Source organism: Orcinus orca, chromosome 19 (assembly GCF_937001465.1).
Source record: "Orcinus orca chromosome 19, mOrcOrc1.1, whole genome shotgun sequence".
NCBI lineage: Eukaryota > Metazoa > Chordata > Mammalia > Artiodactyla > Delphinidae > Orcinus > Orcinus orca.
Window position 1 is genome coordinate 42,552,410 of NC_064577.1, and position 23,530 is coordinate 42,575,939.

General features: G+C 37.5%; 1 protein-coding gene across 11 annotated transcripts in view; it reads right to left on the bottom strand.

Moving 5' to 3' along the window:
- CDK12 (cyclin dependent kinase 12) overlaps nucleotides 1-23,530 on the bottom strand; it is a 64,385-nt gene that overhangs the window by 31,907 nt on the left and 8,948 nt on the right. For all 11 annotated transcript variants that reach the window (XM_033410999.2, XM_033411002.2, XM_033411000.2 and 8 more), the window contains exons 3-11: nucleotides 19,697-19,873; nucleotides 18,619-18,758; nucleotides 17,454-17,624; nucleotides 13,941-14,130; nucleotides 8,688-8,744; nucleotides 8,183-8,284; nucleotides 2,277-2,354; nucleotides 881-997; nucleotides 271-402 (exon numbers count right to left, since the gene is read on the bottom strand). In XM_033410999.2, coding sequence (XP_033266890.1) covers nucleotides 271-402; nucleotides 881-997; nucleotides 2,277-2,354; nucleotides 8,183-8,284; nucleotides 8,688-8,744; nucleotides 13,941-14,130; nucleotides 17,454-17,624; nucleotides 18,619-18,758; nucleotides 19,697-19,873 — 1,164 coding nt within the window. The remainder of the gene's footprint in view (nucleotides 1-270; nucleotides 403-880; nucleotides 998-2,276; nucleotides 2,355-8,182; nucleotides 8,285-8,687; nucleotides 8,745-13,940; nucleotides 14,131-17,453; nucleotides 17,625-18,618; nucleotides 18,759-19,696; nucleotides 19,874-23,530) is intronic.

Here is a 23,530-nt window from a genome sequence, read left to right on the forward strand (position 1 = left end):
TTTCAAAGAGGTTATATAGAGCAATATGCTGGGGATCCAGGGACAAAAGAAGATAGCATGAGTCCAGTTAGAACAAATATCATATCTAAATCTATTCCTTGTTTAAGAAAAAAACATAAAGCAATAAACTTATCAACCATAATACTCAAGGACACCTCTCTATTTGGTTGGCCACTGCAGTTCCTTTTTTAAAAAACCTATTATTTTGAGTTTCTCATCTCCTGAAGCCTCGGGAAGGTTTAGGGTCACTACATGGCCACCAGCACTTACTCTGGAGGATCCATTTTGCTGAGCTCGACATCTTTAAGGAAGTCACTCTGCAGGGTCTGTTCAGCTGTACAACGTTTGCTAGGATCTAACGTCAGCATGTGGTCCAGTAAATCAAGTGCTGCTGAAGGAATGCTGTGAAAAGGAAGAGAGAAAGAATGAGTTCACAATGACCCCACAGTTCTTAAACCGGTAACCTTATGTCAAAGGTCTCTGAATTTCCAGCTCCATGTAAAACTATGGGAAGGGAGTTGGAACCTGGCTAAACAAGCAAGCAGATTTACTTCCACAAAGGATTCAAGAAATGCAATAGTAATACAGGTAGAAAACATGAAGCCAGCAGTTTTATTCTTTTTGTTTTAGGAAGATCAAAAGGACTATGAGAAAACTTGTATATCATTCAAAATAAAATGGTTTTCTATCAGCTAAAGCCTTCATATGAGAAAATTACAAAAGGGCTATGATAAAACTCATACTGCTCAAAAATAAAATGTTTTCCTATGGTGTGTTTTCATAGTAAATTGGGACAGCACTAACTCCCTAGGACAGGAAAAAGTCAAGTCCAAACAACAGCCAAACACAGAAACTAGATGTACACATTTGTCAAACTCACAAAGAGAATTCTTCTCGTAGGCGCCTTCTATATTGCTTCTTCGGTTTCATTGTATTGAAGTAGGGCAGCTTGATAACATCAGGCCACACAGCTGGACAAGGGCTACCACAGAGTCGACTGAAAACAAAGCAAAAAGCAAGAACAAGGAAGTCAGTGAGTCAGCATCATAAATTCTGGAGATTCTAGAAGCAGAAATTATTACCTCCTCAGGTCTGGGGGATCTTGGCTTATTAAGTTAAAAGGCATGCAGAGAGATAAAACCTGACCGCACTGCTTTAAGGACAGAAGGAACAGGACAGAAAGACTGGTTACATGATAGTGAAGAGATAATACTGGCACAATAGTCCAAAATGATCCACAGATTTGGTTTTGTAAAACATGTTCTTAATCCTCCACATAGGTTTCAACTACCAATTTTGTTCTGTTCAGTTAATAATAATTTCAAAGCGCTGAGCTGGTCCTATAATGTCCCTAAAAGGGAAAACTAGCAGAAGAGAGCCTAAGTCTGGAATTTTGATGGAAAACTGAATTTACTGCATAACACATGAGTTACACACCACCTTTAAAAAAAAGTCTACATTAGGGCTTCCCTGGTGCCGCAGTGGTTGAGAGTCCGCCTGCCGATGCAGGGGACACGGGTTTGTGCCTGGGTCCAGGAAGATCCCACATGGCACGGAGTGGCTAGGCCAATGAGCCATGGCCGCTGCGCCTGCGCGTCCGGAGCCTGTGCTCCGCAATGGGAGAGGCCACAACAGTGAGAGGCCAGTGTACCACAAAAAAAAAAAAAAGGTCTATATTAGCCTGTCGTATTCTTCCCCTTAATCTTATTGAAAAGAAATAAAACAAAACAGAAAACAAAACTCAAGTTCCATCCCAACCCCAGACCTTCCCCAAATCCTCTATTACAGACTCCCTTTTATAATTATCTGTTTACCTGATGCATCACTTACTAAACTCTGAGTTCTCTGAGCAGGGACCTATCTTATTTATCTCTGAATCCTAAAGTTTAACAGAGATAGGAATTTATCTCAGGCTCTAGGAACAGGCTCAACGAATGTTTGCTGGATAAAGTTGATCTTAATCTAACCTAAATAAGAATGCAACAGCCATCCTGAAAACAGCATGCTTTTATATGAAGAACTAATAAAAAAAATGCCAAGAAAGACCTAAGAATAATAAAAAAAATGCCAAGAAAGACCTAAGAAGTAAGTGGAATACAACTTCTTTCCATATACAACCCATGACAAAATATATGGTAAACCTGACTGAGTGAAGAGAAACTTACGTAGACATAAGGAGCATAAACTCACTTAGTAGAATGACTGAAAAGTGTTAGAAATTAGAGGATGAGATTACCTATCACCCCTGGGCACTCAGAGCACATGCACAGCTGTACCTGATCAGTTCTAGCTGAGCCAGTTCCAGATTGGCTTGAAAAATTGGCTTCTTTGTGAACAGTTCCCCAAGGATGCATCTAGAAAGAATAAAAATGAGAGGTCAGAAGAGAAATCCCTGGAGCCTATTTAAAGTGTGTCTCAATAAACTTTTATAGTATATCAGACTGTATCTGATATACTAAATAAGCCCAAAACTCAGGGTCTGAGTTTCATAAAAGAAAATATTTCTTGCAGTGAAAATAGTACAAAAGATTTAGATTTGCTGGTAGATCAAACTTTTGCCACCTATAAAGGACAGTCTATAAGCAGAAAAAAGGAGTCAAGAAGCCTTTTCTATCAATTCCACTGTAAATTTAGGAAATAACTAAACACTGAAAACACACACTTCAATTTTACAAAGATGCTCAGCAGTTTCAGCAAAAAGAATATTAGCCTTTTTCATTCATCTGCTCTACAGAATGTGCACTATGTACACGTACAGCCCTCTTGGCACTGTATTTGTAAAGAAAAGTTTATTGCCATCAGTCAGGATCAGTTTCAATAGGACTTTCAAACACATTATGCTTAAACACTCTTACCATTTTGAAAAGGCCTTTCAAAACTATATTGACATATTTACACAGTCTCCAAGTATCTCTCCACAAATTACTTAATTACAAAAGGAAAACTGATAACTATTTAGTGTGGAAAAAAGACAACACCTTAACCAAGTAACCAAAATTAACATCATCAGTAAGAGGCAAACAGGGTTCATGTAAATACAAATGTAATACCCTAAAAAAAAACACTTATGAAATAAAAAAGAATGAAATTCTGCCATTTGCAACAACATGGATGGACCTAGAGGGTATTATGCTTAGTGCAATAAGTCAGATAGAGAAAGACAAATACTGTATATTATCATTAATATGTAGAATCTAAAAAATAAAACAAATGAAAGAATATAACAAAACAGAAATAGACTCACAGATAGAGGGAAAAAACTAGTGGTTATGGGGAGAGGGACTTGGAGAAGGTCAAGATAGGGGTAGGGGATTAAGAGCTACAAACTACTATGTATAAAACAAATAAGCTACAAGGATACATTGTACAGTACAAGGAATATAGTCAATATTTTATAGTAACTTTAAATGAAACATAATGTACAAAAATTCTGAATCCCTATGTTGTACACCTGAAACTAATATTATAAATCAACTAAACTTAAAAAAGAACACTTATGGAATATTCCAGCCAAAATCAAAACCAAAAAAAGGCTAAGGAACTGTTCCAGATTAAAGAATGAAAACTAAATGTAGTATATGATAAAGGACTGGATCCTCTATCAGGTGAAGTATTGTTTCCAGGACATTATGAGGGTACCGACAAAATCAGAGTATGGAATGTAGGTTAAAGTACTCTATTAAATATATTGTATCAATGTTAAATTCCCTGTATTTGATAATTATACTGTGATTGTAAGAGAATATTTTTGTTTTTAGGAAACGTACACTAAATATTAAGAGGGAAAGGAGCATGATACATAGAAATACTTTCAAATAGTTCTGGAAAAACATATATGGTATACATATATAAACGCACATTTTATTCTATGTATATACTGTACGTTGTATTATATGTAAGTACATATATATAATACATATACATACCACATAATATATACATATGTGAATATAAAAGGAAATGTGGCAAGATGTTAAAAATTAGTGAATCTGGGCTTCCCTGGTGGCGCAGTGGTTAAGAGTCCGCCTGCTGATGCAGGGGACACGGGTTCGGGCCCCGGTCCGGGAAGATCCCACATGCCGCGGAGCAGCTAGGCCCGTGAGCCATGGCCGCTGAGCCTGCGCGTCCAGAGCCTGTGCTACGCAACGGGAGAGGCCACAACAGTGAGAGGCCCGCGTACCACAAACAAACAAAAAAAAAATTAGTGAATCTAACACAAATGATCTCAAAATAATTAATGCTGAGTAAAAGATGCCATAGGGGCAGGGCTTCCCTGGCGGCGCAGTGGTTGAGAGTCCGCCTGTCGATGCAGGGGACACGGGTTCGTGCCCCAGTCCGGGAAGATCCCACATGCCACGGAGCGGCTAGGCCCGTGAGCCATGGCCGCTGAGCCTGCGCGTCCGGAGCCTGTGCTCCGCAACGGGAGAGGCCACAATAGTGAGAGGACCGCGTACTGCAAAAAAAAAAAAAGATGCCATAGGGAAAAAAGAGCATATATAGTATGATTCTGTTTACATAAAATTCTAGAAATGGAAATCAATCTAAAGTGATAGAGAGCAGAACAGTGGTTGCCTGGGAATGGGATGGTATGGACAGTAAAGAGGGACAAAGGAGCACATGGAAAATTTTGGAGGTGACCTTGGTGATGGTTTCACTGGTGTATATAAATAATATGTCAAAAAAATTGTACACTTTGAATATATGCAGTTTATTGTAAATCTCAATTGAAAGGTTAAAAAAAATCAGTGAATCTGGATAAAGGTTATACTAAAGTTCTTTGTACTATTCTAGCATCTTTTCTGTACATTTAAAATTATTTCAAAATAAATTTAAAAGATGAAAAAAATTACATGAATACTCTATACTTTTTTGTGTGCCTGAAATATTTTTTTTTTCAAAAAGTGGGGAACAAAAGAGTGAACGCATCTCTTCTAACCTGTGCTCTGAAATGAGATTAATTTACAAATATTCCCAAAACCAACGTTTTCAGTCAGCCCTCCGTATCCATAGGTTCCTATCCATAGATTCAACCAACCATGGATTGAAAATATTTAGAAAAAAAATTCCAGAAAGTTCCAAAAAGCAAAACTTAAATTTGCCACACTGGCAACTATTTACACAGCAATTACATTGTATTTACAACTATTTATGCAGCATTTACATTGTATTAGGTATTATACGTAATCAGAGATGATTGAGCGTATACTGGAGGATATGTGGGAGGGTGTGTGTAGGTTATATGCAAACACTACACCATTTAATATAACAGACTTGAGCATCCCCGCGTTTTGGATGCAGGGGGTCCCGGAACCAATCCTCCGGTGGATACAGAGGGACAACTGTATATAGTTTAACTGTGAAATTTTTCAGCTTGACAAAATTTGAGAAAGCAAACAAACCCAGCTTTTAAAGTTATTAGCACCTTTCTTTTAGTATTTGTTAACCTCAAATTCTTATTTCCAATATTCTCACAAACCTTATCCAAAGAAAGAAAAGTATAAGTGAAATTTAATTCTGTTTCTAATATTAACTGCCAAATCAAATTCCAAATACAGTGTTATCACAACATGTAAAATAAAACGCAAAAAGAACAAACCCAGATGAGTTTTCACACTCTAGGTATAATGTGTTGTACTAGTCTTTCTGGTTTCTCCCCGGATTTTCAAACTGAACTGCTCCATCAATTAATTCTGTCAAGAACATCCCACAAAAGTATCCTCTGAGAGACTACCATGGATCACTAAAGCAGTAAGTGCACATCAAAAGTCAAGCAAAATCTCAATTCAATGAGTCACTGAGCTTTAAAGAAAGTATAATTTTCTATAATTTTAATTTCTAATTGTGTTTTATTTCAGTTTCCAGTCCTTTGGTGGGGAAGACATCATTATGTAATCAACACTTTGCTACTGCACTAATGTAGCAGGTTGCACAGAAATAGTACCAACAGAGCTATGAACTTTCCCTGTGCATCTTAATGGGGCATTAACTTTAGAGCCTAGTTGTGACAATTTAAATGCTAATACTGTTAGAGCAAATAGTCCAGAACACAAACACGCCCAGCTTGAGTCAGTAAAATTTAACTAAAGCTTCATTTGAATTGGGTAGGCTACTACAGAAATTATGCTCTTTCTCCATCACCCTTTTGAATTTTGAAATAAAAGCCCTATACTGCTCCTTTTAAAGAATGACATTAACAGAGGAGAGAAAATGGAAAAAAGTGATACGCTCCACTGGGAAGTATGTGTGTCAGAATCCTAAAGTACGGAGGTCAAGGTCAGTGTGCATACATAAATCATACAGTGTAAGAAAACAATTAACTAGGGGACTTCCCTGGTGGCGAAGTGGTTAAGAATCCGCCTGCCAATGCAGGGGACACGGGTTCAAGTCCTGGTCCGGGAAGATCCCACATGCCACGGAGTCACTAAGCCCATGTGCCACAACTACTAAGCCTGTGCTCTAGAGACTGCAATCCACAACTACTGAAGCCCACGTGCCTAGAGCCCGTGCTCCACGACAAGAGAAGCCACCGCAATGAGAAGCCTGCGCACAGCAACAAAGAGTAGTCCCTGCTTGCCTCAACTAGAGAAAGCCCACGTGTAGCAACGAAGACCCAATGCAGCCAAAAATAAATAAATTAAATTTATATATTAAAAAAAATGAAACAACTAACACAGCCCATTTAAATGTCTATGCCCCTAACATACAAATTGTGGCCTCTAAGTATCATTTTGTACTAAAAGGAACTAAGACTCCTTAGAGAAATGGCCAATTCCAGGTCTGTAGCAGGAAATGAACAGGATGAGCCTAGAACCAGAAAACAATGAAGGCTATCAAAGACTAATATGGTTGAGTCAAAAGGTCCCAAGAATTAACCTGCATAAACTCCCACTGACCAAAGACTGGACAGTTTGAAGAGGAATAAAGATGATAACTACAACGAATTAAAACATGTCAAATTTGTTTAAATCCATGAGTTCATAATGAAACTAAAAAACAAACCCCAAATAACTTCTCTTTGGTCATCTTTGGAGGATAATAGTAAGCCACCTCATTATTTTGAAAACTGGTAAATAAAATGAAATAATTCAACCTTTAATTAAATCTTTTCAACTTTTTTTTTTTTTCTTTTTTTGGCTGTGCCACGAAGGTTGTGGAATCTTAGTTCCCCTTCCAGGGATCAAACCAAGGCCCTCAGGAGTGAAAGCATGGGGTCCTAACCACTGCACCACCAGGGAATTCCCTAATTAAACCTTTTCTGTATCATCTGTACCCAAATAGATAAACTGTCTTTATTTCAAGAAAGAATAAAATGATTAGACTATCGTATCACAAAACAACCACAAATGGATTGATGGATGTGGATCATTAATAGCTAATAACATTTCAAAAAGAGACAATTACATATTATATAAAGTGGTGTGTGTATGTGTAAATCTGCTCCCATAGGGATGAATATTTTATTAGACATTGTTTAGAACTGCTTGTATAAGAGGATAATAAAAAGTAGACTAATTTGTAATGCATTTTTAAATTGTTTTTAAGTTCTCTACAGATAATGTATCCAGTTATTGCCTGTACTATGGGCAGAGGCTCCCACTGCTACCTACCCCCAACTCTGATGTACAAGTGACTATGTAATCTGTCAGAAGTACTCAAAACCACCTGTAAAATAGTTTCAGGGTCAGTGGGTATTGGGAATCAAACCTGAATTCACCTACAATTTACAGGAAATAAAAAAAATAGAGAACAATGCTAAAAGATCACCATGAGAATGCAACCAGCAAAGTCCAGATTATGGGAAATTCTGTAGGACAAATGACCCAGTTTCTTCTAAAAAACATTATAAGAGGGGGGAAAAAATCCTAAGAGTGATGGAGGGAGAATCTATAATTAAAAGACTTGAGATAATCAATTACAATCTATGAGCCTTATTTGAATGTATTTGGATCCAAATTCAAAGTAAGCTTAAAAAAAAAAAAAGAAAATTGGGGAAATGTTAAAAAAAAATATGTGTCTGATATTAAGAAATATTCAACAGATTTCTTTGAAATCTGGCTAAAAGTTGATCCCCATCCTTTTGAACTTAAATAAGAGCGGCAAAAAGCCAAAGTAGAGATAAAACAGGTTACAAATTCAACAGTATGTGAGTTACAAACAAAAGAAAAGGTGAAAAAAGCCTTACCCACAGCTCCAAACATCTATTGCTGGCGTATAACGCTCCTCTCCCAGCAGAAGTTCTGGAGGTCGGTACCACAGAGTAATGACTTTGTTTGTATAAGGGCGGCTGAAATGTAAATCATAACCATGACAGAAATTTACAATGGTTACAATGGTTTCTGATGAAAAATACTTGTACAATTAAATGCAAATTAAAATAGCTGCCAACTGGAGACGGGATCATCAAAACAGCTCCATAGCAACCTAAGAGTTCAAAAGTAAACTGGACAGAAGGTGATGAAGAAATAACTTCCATTCCAATTTGGGTTGATTTATTTCAGTCTAAGGCAGATTCAAGAATTTAGATATAATTTACTGTCTAAAATCTAGGTGGTAACACATTTAGAAAATTAGGGAACTCAGAGAGTTAGGAACTCAGAGAGTTATTGCAATTTGCAGAATACTAGCATATCCAAGAATGAAAAAGACTCTTTTCTATTTCCCGCATGTAATTTTGTTGAATGACTCACCTCTCCTCAGAATTATAGAGCCGAGCAAGTCCAAAATCTGCTAGTTTGATTTGCCCACTGTAAAACAAAAATTAATTATTTTCATAAGTAACAACAGCAGCCTCCAAATTACACCTAAAAAGTCAAGTGCTAATTTAGGAGTTAAAGGAATTACAAAAATGAATTTTTAACCTCTGCTCTTTCAGTTCTACTCTTAATGGTCACTCTGCCAGATTAAGCCTCTTTTGAGGACTCCACTATACAAAGCCTTAGAGAGTTTTTTTTGGACTACTACTGTATTTTTGGATCTGACTCCTTAACTAAATATTTCTTTTATTTCTTGGCAAACAACAGTGGCTAGAACCTGCTAGATTAAATACCTACTGTTGGGGGAAAACGGAATGGGCTGTTTTAGATTAAGAGAGATTTAAGAGGCCTAACAACTAAATCCAATTCATAATCCTTGACTGATTCTGGTTTGAATAAACTAGCTATACAAAAGGCTTTTTTTTTTTTTTTGGCAATGCCACAGGGCATTCGGGATCTTAGTTCCCCAGCCAGGGATTGAACCTGGGCCCCAGCAGTAAAAGTGCCGAGTCCTAACCACTGGATCAAACGTAATGATATCTATAATTTACTTTAAAATACGTCAGGCAGAAAAATAAAAAGGGAGCAAATATAGCAAAATGTTAATTGTATATGTATTATTAATTATATTAGTGTCTCAAGTTTTTCTTATAATTTGACATTTTTCATAACAAAAAGTAAACTGCAACAATTCTGTGGCTATAACAGGTTTTTCAAACAGAGAACATACCTTTGATCTGAACAAACAATTTTTATGATGAACAAGGCCCCTTCTACCAACAAACTGCCATCACTTCCTATACCATAAAGATACACAATTATGACTTCAGAGGGGTTCTCAAACCTTAATACGAAATAAGAATCACCTGGAAAGCTTGTTAAATGTTTTCTGGGCCCCATTCCCAGACATGCTGATTCAGTAGGTCATGGTCCATGAATCCGCATTTCCAACAAGCCCACAGGTGATGCCAATGGTGCTAATCCGAGAACCACACTTTGAGAACCACTCCCTTAAAGGGATCACATCCACATTTCACTCTGCTAAATATTCTGTCTTTGACAGTGATGTCAAGCAATATTTTAATAAAATGCAACACAAAATGTTGGGAAACTATTTAAAAACCATCATTAACTATTTTGGATTAATCATATTTATCTAAATTCTTGTGTAGTCTATTTATTCACATTTACAGTTTGCCTTACATCTTGCGGAATGAAAAGCCAATTCACCTTTTTTAAGGGACTGGGGAGATCTCAGGTGCCTGATAGCTCAGATCAAGCAGAAAAGTGAGATAGAAGAGAAAAAAAAAGGGCTCTTCTAGGAGGTGCTCTTCAAAGTCTGAGCAATGGGACAAAATATTAAAACAAAAAAGCTACTAGCAACGAAATTTTACATTAAATCAACTCTTACCATTCCTCGTAAAGATTACGGGCACCTTACCCACCTGTCCCAGACATCATCACATTTTAAGTTCGATTTATAAGCAAATTCTGAGAGAAGCAAAAAGGAAAGAAATAGCTGACTTGAGCCCTATATTGAGACAAAAAGCGTTCCTCAAATTTCTTGGTATCCTTACTTTGATCCCAAGACTCAAAGTAAGTCCTACTATGGTAGGACTGAAAGTTGAAATGGCAATAGATATACAGTTATGGAAAATGAGGCTAGACCTAAACATCACCAGCACCTAGCGTATTTCCTAATCCATCCCCTCCCTCCCCCCTCTCACTCTCAGTAAATAACCTTCTTCATTGGAGACAGAAGCCATCAGGTGGGACCTATTTAACATACTTTTACCTATAAACTTATTTACACCTCTAACCTTGCTTTCTCCTTTCCCTTCAATTACAGAAAAGTGCGTCAATCTCTTTCCTTATTCAAGGATAATCAGTATTACCACCTCTGGCCTTGACCCCCATCTCCTTTAGAAACTCATTTCTTTAAATTACTTTGGTTCTTTCTTGAATCTTCAACTTCCCCCTCTCTACTGATTTTCTTTTTGCTTAGCATTTAAATAAGCTCAAACCTCTGCTTCTTTAATAAAAAAATTAATAAAAACAAAAAACTGAAGTCACACCTACAATCACCTTCCCATTAATTGTGCTACCCACCCACTTACCCCACACTTTCACCACTGACCTTTTAATTTTCAGATTCTCTCTTTGGGCCTTAAAATCTACCTGCATCACCTGACATCTATGACCACTCATTTCTTAAACCTGCCTATTTTGCATTCATATTTCCTTATTTTCTTCCTCTCTGTCTAATCAGCCCCTGGGGTTCCATCTTCTCACATCTTTTCTATGCTTGATAACTCCTAAATCTACAATGCTAGTTTGAAACTCCCATGTGACCATATGCCTATTTGATATCACTACCCTGGATATATAACAGACATATCCAAAAGGGGTTTACTCTTCCCCCGACGCATCCTGCTGTTCCTTCTGTATTCCCTATATTGACCACTGTGCCACCCATCTAGATAGTTTCTCAGGTCAGAAATCTTTGAGTTAAAGTACTTTGATTCATTCGCCACCATTCACTCACTCATCAAAGTCTACTGATCTACCAAGTCTATCCTGCCCATCCTCTTCTAGCAATGCCTTGGTTAGTTCAAGCACTGACCATTTCTTACATTGTTCTTAATAAGTCTCTCTGCCTCCAGTCCACATGCTATATGGTGACCATTTAGTGATGTTTCTAAAACAGAAGACTAATTATGTCTCTCCTATATCTGAAATAATTTGGTGTCATTTATACTTGTGTAATTAAGATAAAATAAACATCATGGAGCCCAACGCTGCTCTCCTCCCTCTCTCGTCAATGCTTTCTCTTCTTTGTCCACCTGAGGACTCCTCTCTAGGCCATCTCACCAAAAAGTCTCTGTGCAGACAGAACTAAATGGGCAAGAGCAGAAGCTGGCTGGATCAGACTACACCATGAGACTCTTGCATCCTGCTTAGCAACCTGAGAAGGAAATTCACTTTAGTCTAAAACCTTATCAACTTCCTGAATATGGGAAGTCAGGGACAGAAAGGGGCCTGACCCACCAGAAAGGACACCAAGCAGGACTGCAGTTATTCCCTGGCCTGAAATATCCCCCAATAGAGGAGCAAAAGGAACAGAAAAAAGTATATTAATACTATAGTCCAGAAAGCTGCAAGATGATAGCCATCATCAAATTTCTGAAGCACTATTACTGTGGATACAGATTAACCAAGCCCAGCTTTAATGAGAATTGTGGTGGATCACAGGGATAGTGACAGAAAGGAATGACATATATATATATATATATATATATATATATTTTTTTTTTTTTTTCCCCAAAGACTTTTTTGTTGTTGTTGTGGACCATTTTTAAAGTCTTTATTGAACTTGTTACCATATTGCTTCTGTTTTATGTTTTGTTTTTTTTTGGCCGTGAGGCATGTGGGATCTTAGCTCCCTGACCAAGGATGGAACCCGCAACCCTCGCATTGGAAGGCAAAGTCTTAACCACTGGACCACCAGGGAAGTCTCCAGAAAAGAATGATATTTTTAATATCGTGTTTTGTCTCAAAAAGGTATTTAAGGGCTTCCCTGGTGGCGCAGTGGTTGAGGGTCCGCCTGCCAATGCAGAGGACACGGGTTCATGCCCCGGTCTGCGAAGATCCCACATGCCGCGGAGCGGCTGGGCCCGTGAGCCATGGCCGCTGAGCCTGCGCGTCTGGAGCCTGTGCTCCACAACGGGAGAGGCCACAACAGTGAGGGGCCCGCGTACTGCAAAAATAAAAAAATTAAAAAAAAAAAAAAAAAGGTATTTAACTACAAATAACAATTTTACAGTAATTTGTACAATTAATAATGCATTAATTGTATAATTTAAAAACAAAAAATTAACCAGCACCCTTCAATGGCTGTTACCTGTAAATAAAATTTAAGCTCCTTAGCAAGATGTACAAGATCTTTAAATTGGCTCCTTGCAACTGTCCAGCTTCATCTCTTGCCATTATGTGCTTCACTCTTCTTGCCCTAGCAATACTGACTCCTTTACAGTTTTCCAAACATAACGTGTTATGTTATCTTCACATTTATGTGCTTCTGTACATGCACTCTTCTTTTGCCTAGAAATGTGAACCTCTGTTGTCAGTCTTTCTGATAAATTCCTGTTCATTCCTCAAGACTGCATCTTCCCAGATGCTCCCAAATTCAAGGGGGGAAAAAAAAAAGCTTAATAAATGTTTATTGAATTGAGCAACTTATTTGTTTAGCTTCCCTACTAAATTCTGAAATCTTCAGGGACCAACCATCCCATGTGGGACTTTTAGTGCTAAAACCAGGACAGTCTCGGGCAACACTGGAGAGTTGGTCACCCTACTCCACAAAGACAGGAAATATGTCATAACCATTCCATATTCCCATCTAGATAATGTTTGTTAAATAGAACTGATCCGAAATATTTAAAACAAAGGGTGCATCAGACAAAGATGGCTATAAACAGCCCACTACCTACAGAACAAAACACTGGCCTTATTTCAATGGTACCAGACTTGCTTTTTATTCCTCAGTATGTAGGGCTATCACCAAAGACTACTGTAACGCAACTGATATCACCAACGCAATTTAGGCAAATAGCCAGAGAGGAAGAAAGCAGATGATAAAAACTTCTGAAGAATTAACACTGTTCTTCACCAAATTCCTGTCTGTCTATACTATTAAAACCCAGGAGTAAGTGCTGGGCAGCAAGGTCAGTCACCAACTACATCTGTGTTTACTCTGAAATTCGATAACTGAGAAAGTCTCAAGAGCACTTAAAAGAGCAGGTATGTCTCTCCCCACTAAACAAAGGAGAATGTCATTAAGAACTCAATGTGTGTTTGAATTTGCCTAAGACCACAAAAGTATTATTTACTAACTATGGCAAAAGCTCTTTGAATATTCCTATAGGATGTAAGTAATTCTCTAAAATGTCTGCATTTAAAAAAACCTTTACAATCCTACCTCTTTTAGTCCTTATCAACACTGAGTCTGGAGACTCTGCTGATCAGAGTACCCCTATCACAAGTTGTTCCTAAGGTACAGACATCAGATGTACGTAAATGCAAAAAAGTGCATTACTGGGTTTACCTATAACCCCAATTAACTAGCTGAAACTAAGGGTGTCAGAAGAGATGAAGAAAATGCTTAACCTCATATGGTTACTGTGTTACCTGTTGTTCAGCAAAATGTTAGAACACTTAATATCCCGATGCAGGAAATTCTTTTTGTGACAGTAATCCAGTCCTTCCATTAGCTGTTTCATAAATGACTTGATATGATCCTCAGAAAAGTGCACCAAACCAGATTCCAACAGTCCCATTAAGTCATGGTCCATATACTCAAATACAAGGTAAAAGGCTCCTACATAGGACGAAGGAAAAAATTAAAAACAAGAGAAAAAAAAAAGGATGCCAAAATGACAATGCGTCAAATTTTAACATAATTTTGGAGTTGACCATAAGCTTTCTGGAAAAACCACTTAATTTTACACATGAAGAAACTAAAACTCAAGCAGTTGAGTAACTTGCCCATTCTAACAATAAATAACAGAACTATTTTTTGAATTAATCTTCTGACTCATAGTCCAGTGCTCTTTGGACTACTTACTTCTCTAAAGGGACAACTGCCCCACTTAGATTGTATAACTAGTCTTTTATGATCTAAATCAGTTGGCAAATTACAGACTCCTTGGGCCAAATCCGGCCTGTCTATTGCTGTAAATAAAGTTTTATTTGTAATATACAAACATGTCCATTTGTTACACATTGTCTAAGACTATTTTGTAGAAATCTTTACCCTAGTTAACAGCACTCACGTAATAACGCCAGGGGTACATTTAGTACGAATTATTAATGAAATTTATAGTATTTAAGAATTGAAAGAAAAATGAATCATCTAATTCAACTCCCTAAATTTAAAAGTAGATAAAAGGCTAAGAGAATTATGAAAGATTTGAAATCCACATTATCTTTCCACTTTCAACAGGTGCACGATAGAAGCAAACACTGTAACATACGAAATACTAGACCTAGTTAGACAATGATCCATCCAGTCTAAAATTCTTCTCTCAGTAGCATAAAGGCAAGGATTCTTCGTCTACGGGATAGGCTTCAAGGACTCTTTGAACTCTCTAAATAGCATACAACATTTTAAACACATGTGTATGCAACATTTTAAATGTATATTTTTGAAGAGTGAATCCATAAGATATTTTAAAAGGTTCATGACTCCCAAAAAGTTAAGAACCACTGCATTAAAGGAATATCTTAGCTTTAGCTAAGCCCTCGTATGAATTAAGAAAACACTAAAACTGCAGAAGAGAGTGGATAAAGGACACAAACGGACAACTCAAAAAAAGAGGAAATAAGTAAAATTGATAGACATGGAAAAAACCTCAGAATATAAAGAATGCAATCCAAAATAATGATATCATTCATACTTCACCTATCAGGTAAGATGACAATTTTTTAAAAAGATAAACTCAATGTTAGGGAGGATAAAGTGGGATGGGACTCACTGGTGGGACATAAATTATTACTATCTTTCTTAAAAGCAATCTAACATTAAATATGAAAATTCCTTTGACCAAATAATTCTACTTCTAGGAAACTATATTAAGAAATAAATCAAAATACAAATATTTATGCACAAAGATGCTCAATGCAGTGCTATTATATTTTTTTAAACTGACAACTAATTGTTCAACAAGGACTGGTGAAGTAAATTTGGATTCATCTATCTTTATGCACAGCCATTAAAACATGTTAATGATACAAGAAATTGCTTATGACAAGTTATAAAACACTAAATACACTTTGCTCTTGGTTATGTTAAAATAAATACAATATATATAAAATATAAAGTACTAGAAAAAAAATGCCAACATGCTAATACTACAGTGATCTTCTATGGATGCTCATATACTGGGAGTGGGAGAGAAATGATTGCCATTTTCCTTTTCTTACTCGCCTATGTTTTCAATTTTTCCACAAGGGGCATGCATCACATCCATTCATTCATTTAATATTTTATGATTAAAGAAATTTTTTTTAAGTTTTTGGCTGTGCCACACAGCATGTGGGATCTTAGTTCCCTGACCAGGGATCGAACCCATGAACCCTGCAGTGGAAGCACAGAGTCTTAACCACCCATTATTTTACGATTTTTTAAAAAAGAATTTAAACAGTACGAGGTAAATTATTTAAACAGTACAGAAGGGCATGGATGAAAAGCAAGCACCTCTCCAGAAGCAACCAATTAACACTTTCTTACGCATCCTCACAGAAACTAGCTATACACTGTATTTTTTTTTTTTTTTTTTTTTTTGGCGGTACGTGGGCCTCTCACTGTTGAGGCCTCTCCCGTTGCGGAGCATAGGCTCCAGACGCGCAGGCTCAGCGGCCATGGCTCACAGGCCTAGCCACTCCGTGGCATGTGGGATCTTCCCGGACCGGGGCACAAACCCGTGTCCCCTGCATCGGCAGGCGGACTCTCAACCACTGCGCCACCAGGGAAGCCCCTACACTGTATTATTTTTATAATCAGAAAAGGTTAAAAAAACACACCCAGAAATATACCTAGTATACTTAATTCTATTCCAATCTAACTTTCATAAATTTATCTAAGCAGGATTTCCTCTTTTCTTTAAAACTACTTCTACTAAACTCAAGAGGTATTACCCCCCTAGAGCTAATATATTTGAGGCTCTGTAAAGAAGTCCAACTTAACTTTATCCATTACCCTCCTAATTTTATGTATTTCAATCATATTCTCTGTTAACATCTCAGGCTATATTCACAGATGCCACTTCTTCACAGCTGCCCCTCTCTAAACCTTCAGATTTACTTTAATAAAAGTAGGCTGGATGTCATATATAGACTACTTCAAACATAAGTATGAAAACAATAAACGAATGTATCCCCATAGACAAAAGTTACAAATCCAGGAAAACAAACCACTATGTGACCTGAAAACTGTTTTAGAAATACCTGCTTTGGATTCGAAACTGTGTAAGTACAAAACTACATTAAAAAAAAGGATGTGGACTTCCCTGGTGGCGCAGTGGTTGAGAGTCCGCCTGCTGATGCAGGGGACACGGGTTTGTGCCCCGGTCCCAGAAGATCCCACATGCCCCTGAGCGGCTGGGCCCGTGAGCCATGGCCACTGAGCCTGAGCGTCCGGAGCCTATGCTCCGCAACGGGAGAGGCCACAACAGTGAGAGGCCCACGAACCGCAAAAAAAAAAAAAAAAAAAAAAAAAAAGGATGCATATAAATGAAGGATGTAAAAATGAGAGTAACTGTCAAATCTGGGTTTTAATTTCCATTATTGTTATTACAATTTGTAAAAAACAGAAACAAAAAAAACCGACTTCAAAACGTTGGTTGGAGGAGAATCTTATATTGTTCGTGTGCTGGCCTTATTAGGTGTTAACAGCAGACTCTAATTTTAATGATTAACAATGATTTCTAAAAGTATGAGTACAATAATGACGAATGGACATTTTATAAAATAAGCACTGTTCAGCACAAGAATAATCTGTTAACATCTTAATTCTGATGTGGATTAAAGAAAGAAGCTGGACTTCAGTACAACTTGTTAAAAAATGCAAACAGGCAAACAAGCTAAGAAAGGGAAATAAAATGTACCAATCTCCCATGCAGAAACATGATTCTTTGCTAGTACCTTTGTCCTTCTTGAAATCCAGCGCGTCTTGTTTATCTGTGACAATTTCCTTCATGTTAACAACACTTCGGTGGATTAGCTGACGAAGGATTTTGATCTCACGAATGGCTGTGATTGGGAAGCCCTCTTTCTCATTGTCCAGTCTCACCTTCTTCAGGGCCACTAGCTCTCCTGTTACAACAAATTCAAACTGTTATATTACAATTAGCATTTTTTGGCCACCATCATGAATCAACCAATATATGCTCTTGCTCTGAAACAGACTTAATGCCTACTTTTTTTTTTTTTTTTTTTTGCGGTACGCGGGCCTCTCATTGTTGTGGCCTATCCCGTTGCGGAGCACAAGCTCCAGACGCACAGGCTCAGCGGCCACGGCTCACGGGCCTAGCCACGCCGCGGCACGTGGGATCTTCCCAGACCGGGGCACAAACCCATGTCCCTTGTATCGGCACGTGGACTCTCAACCACTGCGCCACCAGGGAAGCCCCTTAATGCCTACTTTAATGCTACATGGCAGATACTTTTATACTGTTAAAAAAAAAAAAATCCCCATGTTCCCTTTCTTATCTTTGTCTTTTTAAAGATTTAAAAAAAAAATTTTTTTTTTCTTTGCGGCACACGGGCCTCTCACTGTTGTGGCCTCTCCCATTGCGGAGCACAGGCTCCGGATGCACAGGCTCAGTGGCCATGGCTCACGGGCCTAGCTGCTCTGCAGCATGTGGGATCTTCCCGGACCGGGGCACGAACCCGTGTCCCCTGCATTGACAGGCGGACTCTCAACCACTGCGCCACCAGGGAAGCCCTTAAAATTTTAATTCAATATTCTGTTAAGCCTAAAAATTCTGTATTATTAAAATATATCAATAATCCAGCTACTTCATTTTATCTTCAAGGACTAGCCCCTTACCAAAGAGCAACTGACAAATTTTATTTTTACCTTCTCTTAAATTCCCAGCAAGTTTATTATAAAACATTTACAACGGACAGAAGGAGGAAGGTTTTTAGACAGTAATAATTATACTATTCTTTCGGAAAATTTTAGTCTATTTCATAACTTTGGAGATCAAATAAGAACTCAAAGTTTACTTTTGCTAAATCCACCTAAGACATCAGTACTGCTAAATTTTTAACCTTCTGACATCTAAAATTTTGTGGCAATATTTACCTGTGTCTTTGTCCTTGGCTTTATATACTTGGCCATAGGTTCCCTCTCCAATAATCCCAATAATGTCAAACTTGTCCACACAGCGTTTCCCCCAGTCACTTTCTGTTTGTCTTCTTTCTCCATAACGAGGACAACAAATTCTAAAAAAGGCAAAACAAAAATAAAAACGAACAAAAAAGTTATTTAAAAAAATTAAGTGCATTCCTTTTTTTCTTTTTCTTTTTTATTTATTTTTTTGGCTGCATCACACGGCTTGAGGGATCCCGATCAGGGATCAAAACCGTGCCCCCTGCAGTAGAAGCATGGAGTCTTAACCACGCCAAGGAATTACCTAAGTGTATTCAAAGAACAAAACAGAATTCTTTTATGATGATTTCTCTGGCTCCTGAATCTTTTATCAGTTTCTTTATTAAAAAAGCAGGACTCAAATGATATGAAATAAATAGTTTAAACAGTCTCTCACAGTGGCTAATCTCTCACAGATTTTTTTTTTTTGCTTCAGGAAGACATAAGATCAAATAACAATAGATTTGCTACTTTATTGAGTACTGGCTTCCTCAGCCATAGAATGGGAAAATAATCCCTACATCATAGGGTTACTATGAAAGCAAAATATAAAACTTTGGCAATAATATGTGCTCAATAAATGGCAACTATTTTTACTACCAAGAGAAGAATGCTAACAATCTGAAGATCAAACTCAGATTCTACTACATTTATGGCATGGCAATTTATGTAGTTCGGGGAAAAAAAATCCCCCATCTGTTAATTCTTCATTAATGTGTACATGGTTGACACCCTCTGAATTAAAGGATTTTTTTCTTCTTCAATACGCTAAGTATTATGAATTCAAAAGATACACTGGGATCAATGTTCATGGTATACTTGGATTTGGGAAATTATTGTTTTTCTAAAAAACACAACATGGTATCTATGAGTGTAGATGAAAGGATTTTATCCATTAAAATAAAATAAGATCTACATTACGCCCAATCCTCTATAAGCCTACTGGTGTAGGTTGTGGTCCAAAGGTAAGGAAGAAAGCTGTAATTAAGGAAGGGTCCCTCCAAAAACTCACTTTGGTCTCTTTTTGTATGGTTGCTGAGGTGGTGTGATTGCCTTTGGTTCTGGAGAGTCTGGGGGAGATGGATCCCCACCAGGGAGCTCTGGAGGGAGAGGGAGGTCTGTGAGTAGGTGACGTGGCCTTTGTTCCTTCTCCTTCTTTACAGGTTTTGAAGGTAGAGTTTCTTTCGGACTAAACAACAGAGAGGAAAAAATGAAAAAGATCACAATTACTTAAAGGATGTGCAAATAAACCTTTTCAAAGATTATAATGTCTGGCTGTTAAAAGATTACAAAGATTTTACTTTTAAGGGGAAAAAACCCCAGTAATATAACATAATGAAATAGAGTTTATCACAGTTAAAGAGACTTGGATTTTGCAAAAAGAAATCTATAGTATATTAAAAAAACTAATAAAAAATTTGGCATATTATTTGTAGCAACTTTTTTTTTTTTTTTTTTTTTTTTTTGCGGTACGCGGGCCTCTCACTGCTGTGGCCTCCCCCATTGCGGAGCACAGGCTCCGTACGCGCAGGCCCAGCGGCCATGGCTCACGGGCCCAGCCGCTCCGTGGCATGCGGGATCCCCCCGGACCGGGGCACGAACCCGCGTCCCCTGCATCGGCAGGCGGACCCTCAACCACTGCGCCACCAGGGAAGCCCCTGTAGCAACTTTAATAAACTTCTTTAATGTCCTTCCTAAGATTCTATGTGGATTTTTATTGAGATGAAATAAAATGCAGGAAGTTATAATCTTAAATTTGCAAAGCACCAATGCAACTCATGAAGTCACCAAACCTGCTCCATATTTTAACCAGCAAAGATTTAAATGACTGAAAGCCCAGCAATGTAATATTGGGTTGGCCAAAAAGTTTGTTCGAGTTTTTCCATGTTCCAGAAAAGCCTGAACGAACTTTTTGGCCAAGCCAATACTATTATGTTACTAAAGATGTGGCGAGAAACTTGGAAAAAGCAAATAGTATTTTACAGTGTTTTGTAAGAAATACAGCTAAGCTGAAAATCAAAATAAGTGAAAAATATACTTATTTATTCTACTGGCTGGGAAGCAAAAGGCAACCATATCCGACCATCCAAAATGGATAAATAACCTTCAAACTAAAATCTAAGGAGAAGAGTCCAAGAGACTATTTCAGAATCATTAAAACACTGATAGCAGAAGGTCTCTCATGATAATCAACAAATTTTAATAGTCAGTGGGGGAAACAGAAGGGATGGCTTTCCTGGAATAGACTAGAAAATTCAGTTTTCAGATCCAATTTTTAACCACCTCTATTTATGAGTAAAGGAAGGATTTTGTGCCATGCATGTCCTCAGAAAAGATAGTGCAGCATACTAATTCATGCCTACAAATAAAACCATGCTAGATAGTCTTTTGTATTCCATCACAGTATCAGAAGATTAAAAAGAATCTGAGAATCCTAACCACAGTACAAACCTCCTCTACGTTTTCAACAAGTGGTTATTTAAAAAAAAATTCTTTCATGAATACTTCCACAGAACCATAAAGAACAGATCTACCCCTTGCAATGTATGTTTGTTTGTTTGTTTGTTTTGGCTGCGTTGTCTCTGTTGCTGGGCGCGGGCTTTTCTCTAGTTGCGGAGAGCGGGGTCTACTGTTCGTTGCGGTGCACGGGCTTCTCATTGGGTGGCTACTCTCATTGCAGAGCACGGGCTCTAGGCGCGTGGGCTTCAGTAGTTGTGGCACTCGGGCTCAGTAGTTGTGGCTCATGGGCTCTAGAGCACAGGCTCAGTAGTTGTGGCTCACGGGCTTAGTTGCTCTGCAGCATGTGGGATCTTCCTGGGACAGGGCTCGAACCCGTGTCCCCTGCATTGGCAGGTGGATTCTTAACCACTGCGCCAGCAAGGAAGCCCCACAATGTATCTTTTTAAAGCATACTGCTGCCCTCTGTGTGTGACACACAATCTCAAAAGCTACTACTTCCTACCAATTTTCATCATTTTAATCTCTTATAAATCAGACAGAACAATAGAATCTAGTTTGTACCATATCAACCAGAACTGGGGTAGTCAATGGAGAGCAAAACAATCACCTGAAACTTTCTGTTAAATTACTGATAGAGATGAACACACAACATTATTATAATTTGCACTAAGATTTTTCTACCCTGGGAACAAAGCCTGTTACCAGAAAACTCTTGAGTCAGGTTGCCATATAGATTTTTTAAATTTCCCCAATTTTTAAGACATTTGGGAAAGAAAATTCCTAATTTTTCAACTAATGTCAAAATATTTTTTATAAATTTCAATTCCTCATGACTCAAATAGATTCCATCTTGGTTCTGTGTCACTAGAATCAAATTATCTGAATTCTTTCACCATCATTTACATTCAGTCTATATTTTATATTTACACTCGTTTTATCCAAAATTTACTTTATGGGTTCAAATATTGTTTGCTACTGTGAAAATGTACATTACTTCTGAAAAATTATATTTTTAGTATGTTTATGTCAAGAAAGAATGAGTGTTTGATGGGATATGTACTACCAGTTCAGGGCACAAGTTAATAGAGGTCAAATTCTGTTTCAATAAATTCCAAATGTACCAAAAACCTTGGAATAATGATGACCCATAAAATTGCAGTGCTTAACAACATTATGCTCTTTAGCCTTTAGTGTAGGGCACTCACTAAAATAAAGCTCTATATAGTTCTGAGGGCATACAGTAGATGCAGAGAGCCTAACATATTGGAGCAGATACTGAACATCTAAGTCATTACTTGAAGATTCAGTACCAGGAAGTGCTGATCTACCCTACCAATATCAGTATTTCCTGGTTCTCCATTTATACCTGCAGATGGGTTCACATGTAGTGACAAGGTTGTATAATGCTTGTATATAATTAAAAAAAAAAAAAAAGTTGCCAAGCTCCAAGATGCTGAAATTTTAGAATCCGGATAGTCTCTTGGAATTTACGATGCTGGATTTAATCTGTAGGTACAATGTAACACCTCTAATAAGTCTTTATTGTTAATAAAGAAAAAAAATATGAATTTACATATGAACTATGTGAAAAGAAATTAATTTTTTTTGGGGGGGGGTGGCCGTACCACGTGGCTTCAGGGCTCTTAGTTCCCCGACCAGGGATAGAACCCGAGCCCCCTGCAGTGGAAGCACAGAGTCCTAACCACTGGACCATCAGGGAATTCCCCAAAATTAATTCTTATTAATTTTCAAAATGTAAAATAAACTACTTTAAATAGATCATTTATCTCCTTCCCCTTAAAGCAGGTTGTTTAAAAAGTGATTTATTTTTACAAACTTCTATTAAAAATTTGAGTGAATACATTAAAAACATTGTATTAGCATTCTAGTAAAAAACAAGCATTCTATTACAAAAATCCTAAAATCTAATCTGAATGTTTACCCAGGCCTATTCTACACGAGCTCAGTACTTTAAAAATACAGCCTTTGAGAATAACGTAGACTCTATTCAAGTCTGATAAAACTCCAAATGAACAAGGCTTTCAAAAAAATAAAGAAAACAATATTAAAAAAACCCTATGTGGTTAACTGAAAATTTTTAAAAAGCAGCAGATCCCCATGAATAGCTATGTTCATGAAGAATGTACCATATCACGGTGGATGTTTGGCAGCCTTTGCTTCTTGAAACCAAGAATTGTACACCATGAATCATAAAGGTTTTTGCAGTACCATTAATTAAATTCACTCCTGCATTTGATACCTGGGTTAATACACTCCTGCCCAATATATATGTTTGAAAGAAAAATTTCAATCTTTTCCCAAAAGGACAAATCCTCTAATACAAGCTTTATGTCATCCAGGTGGCAAATAATTTAACTACATGCCC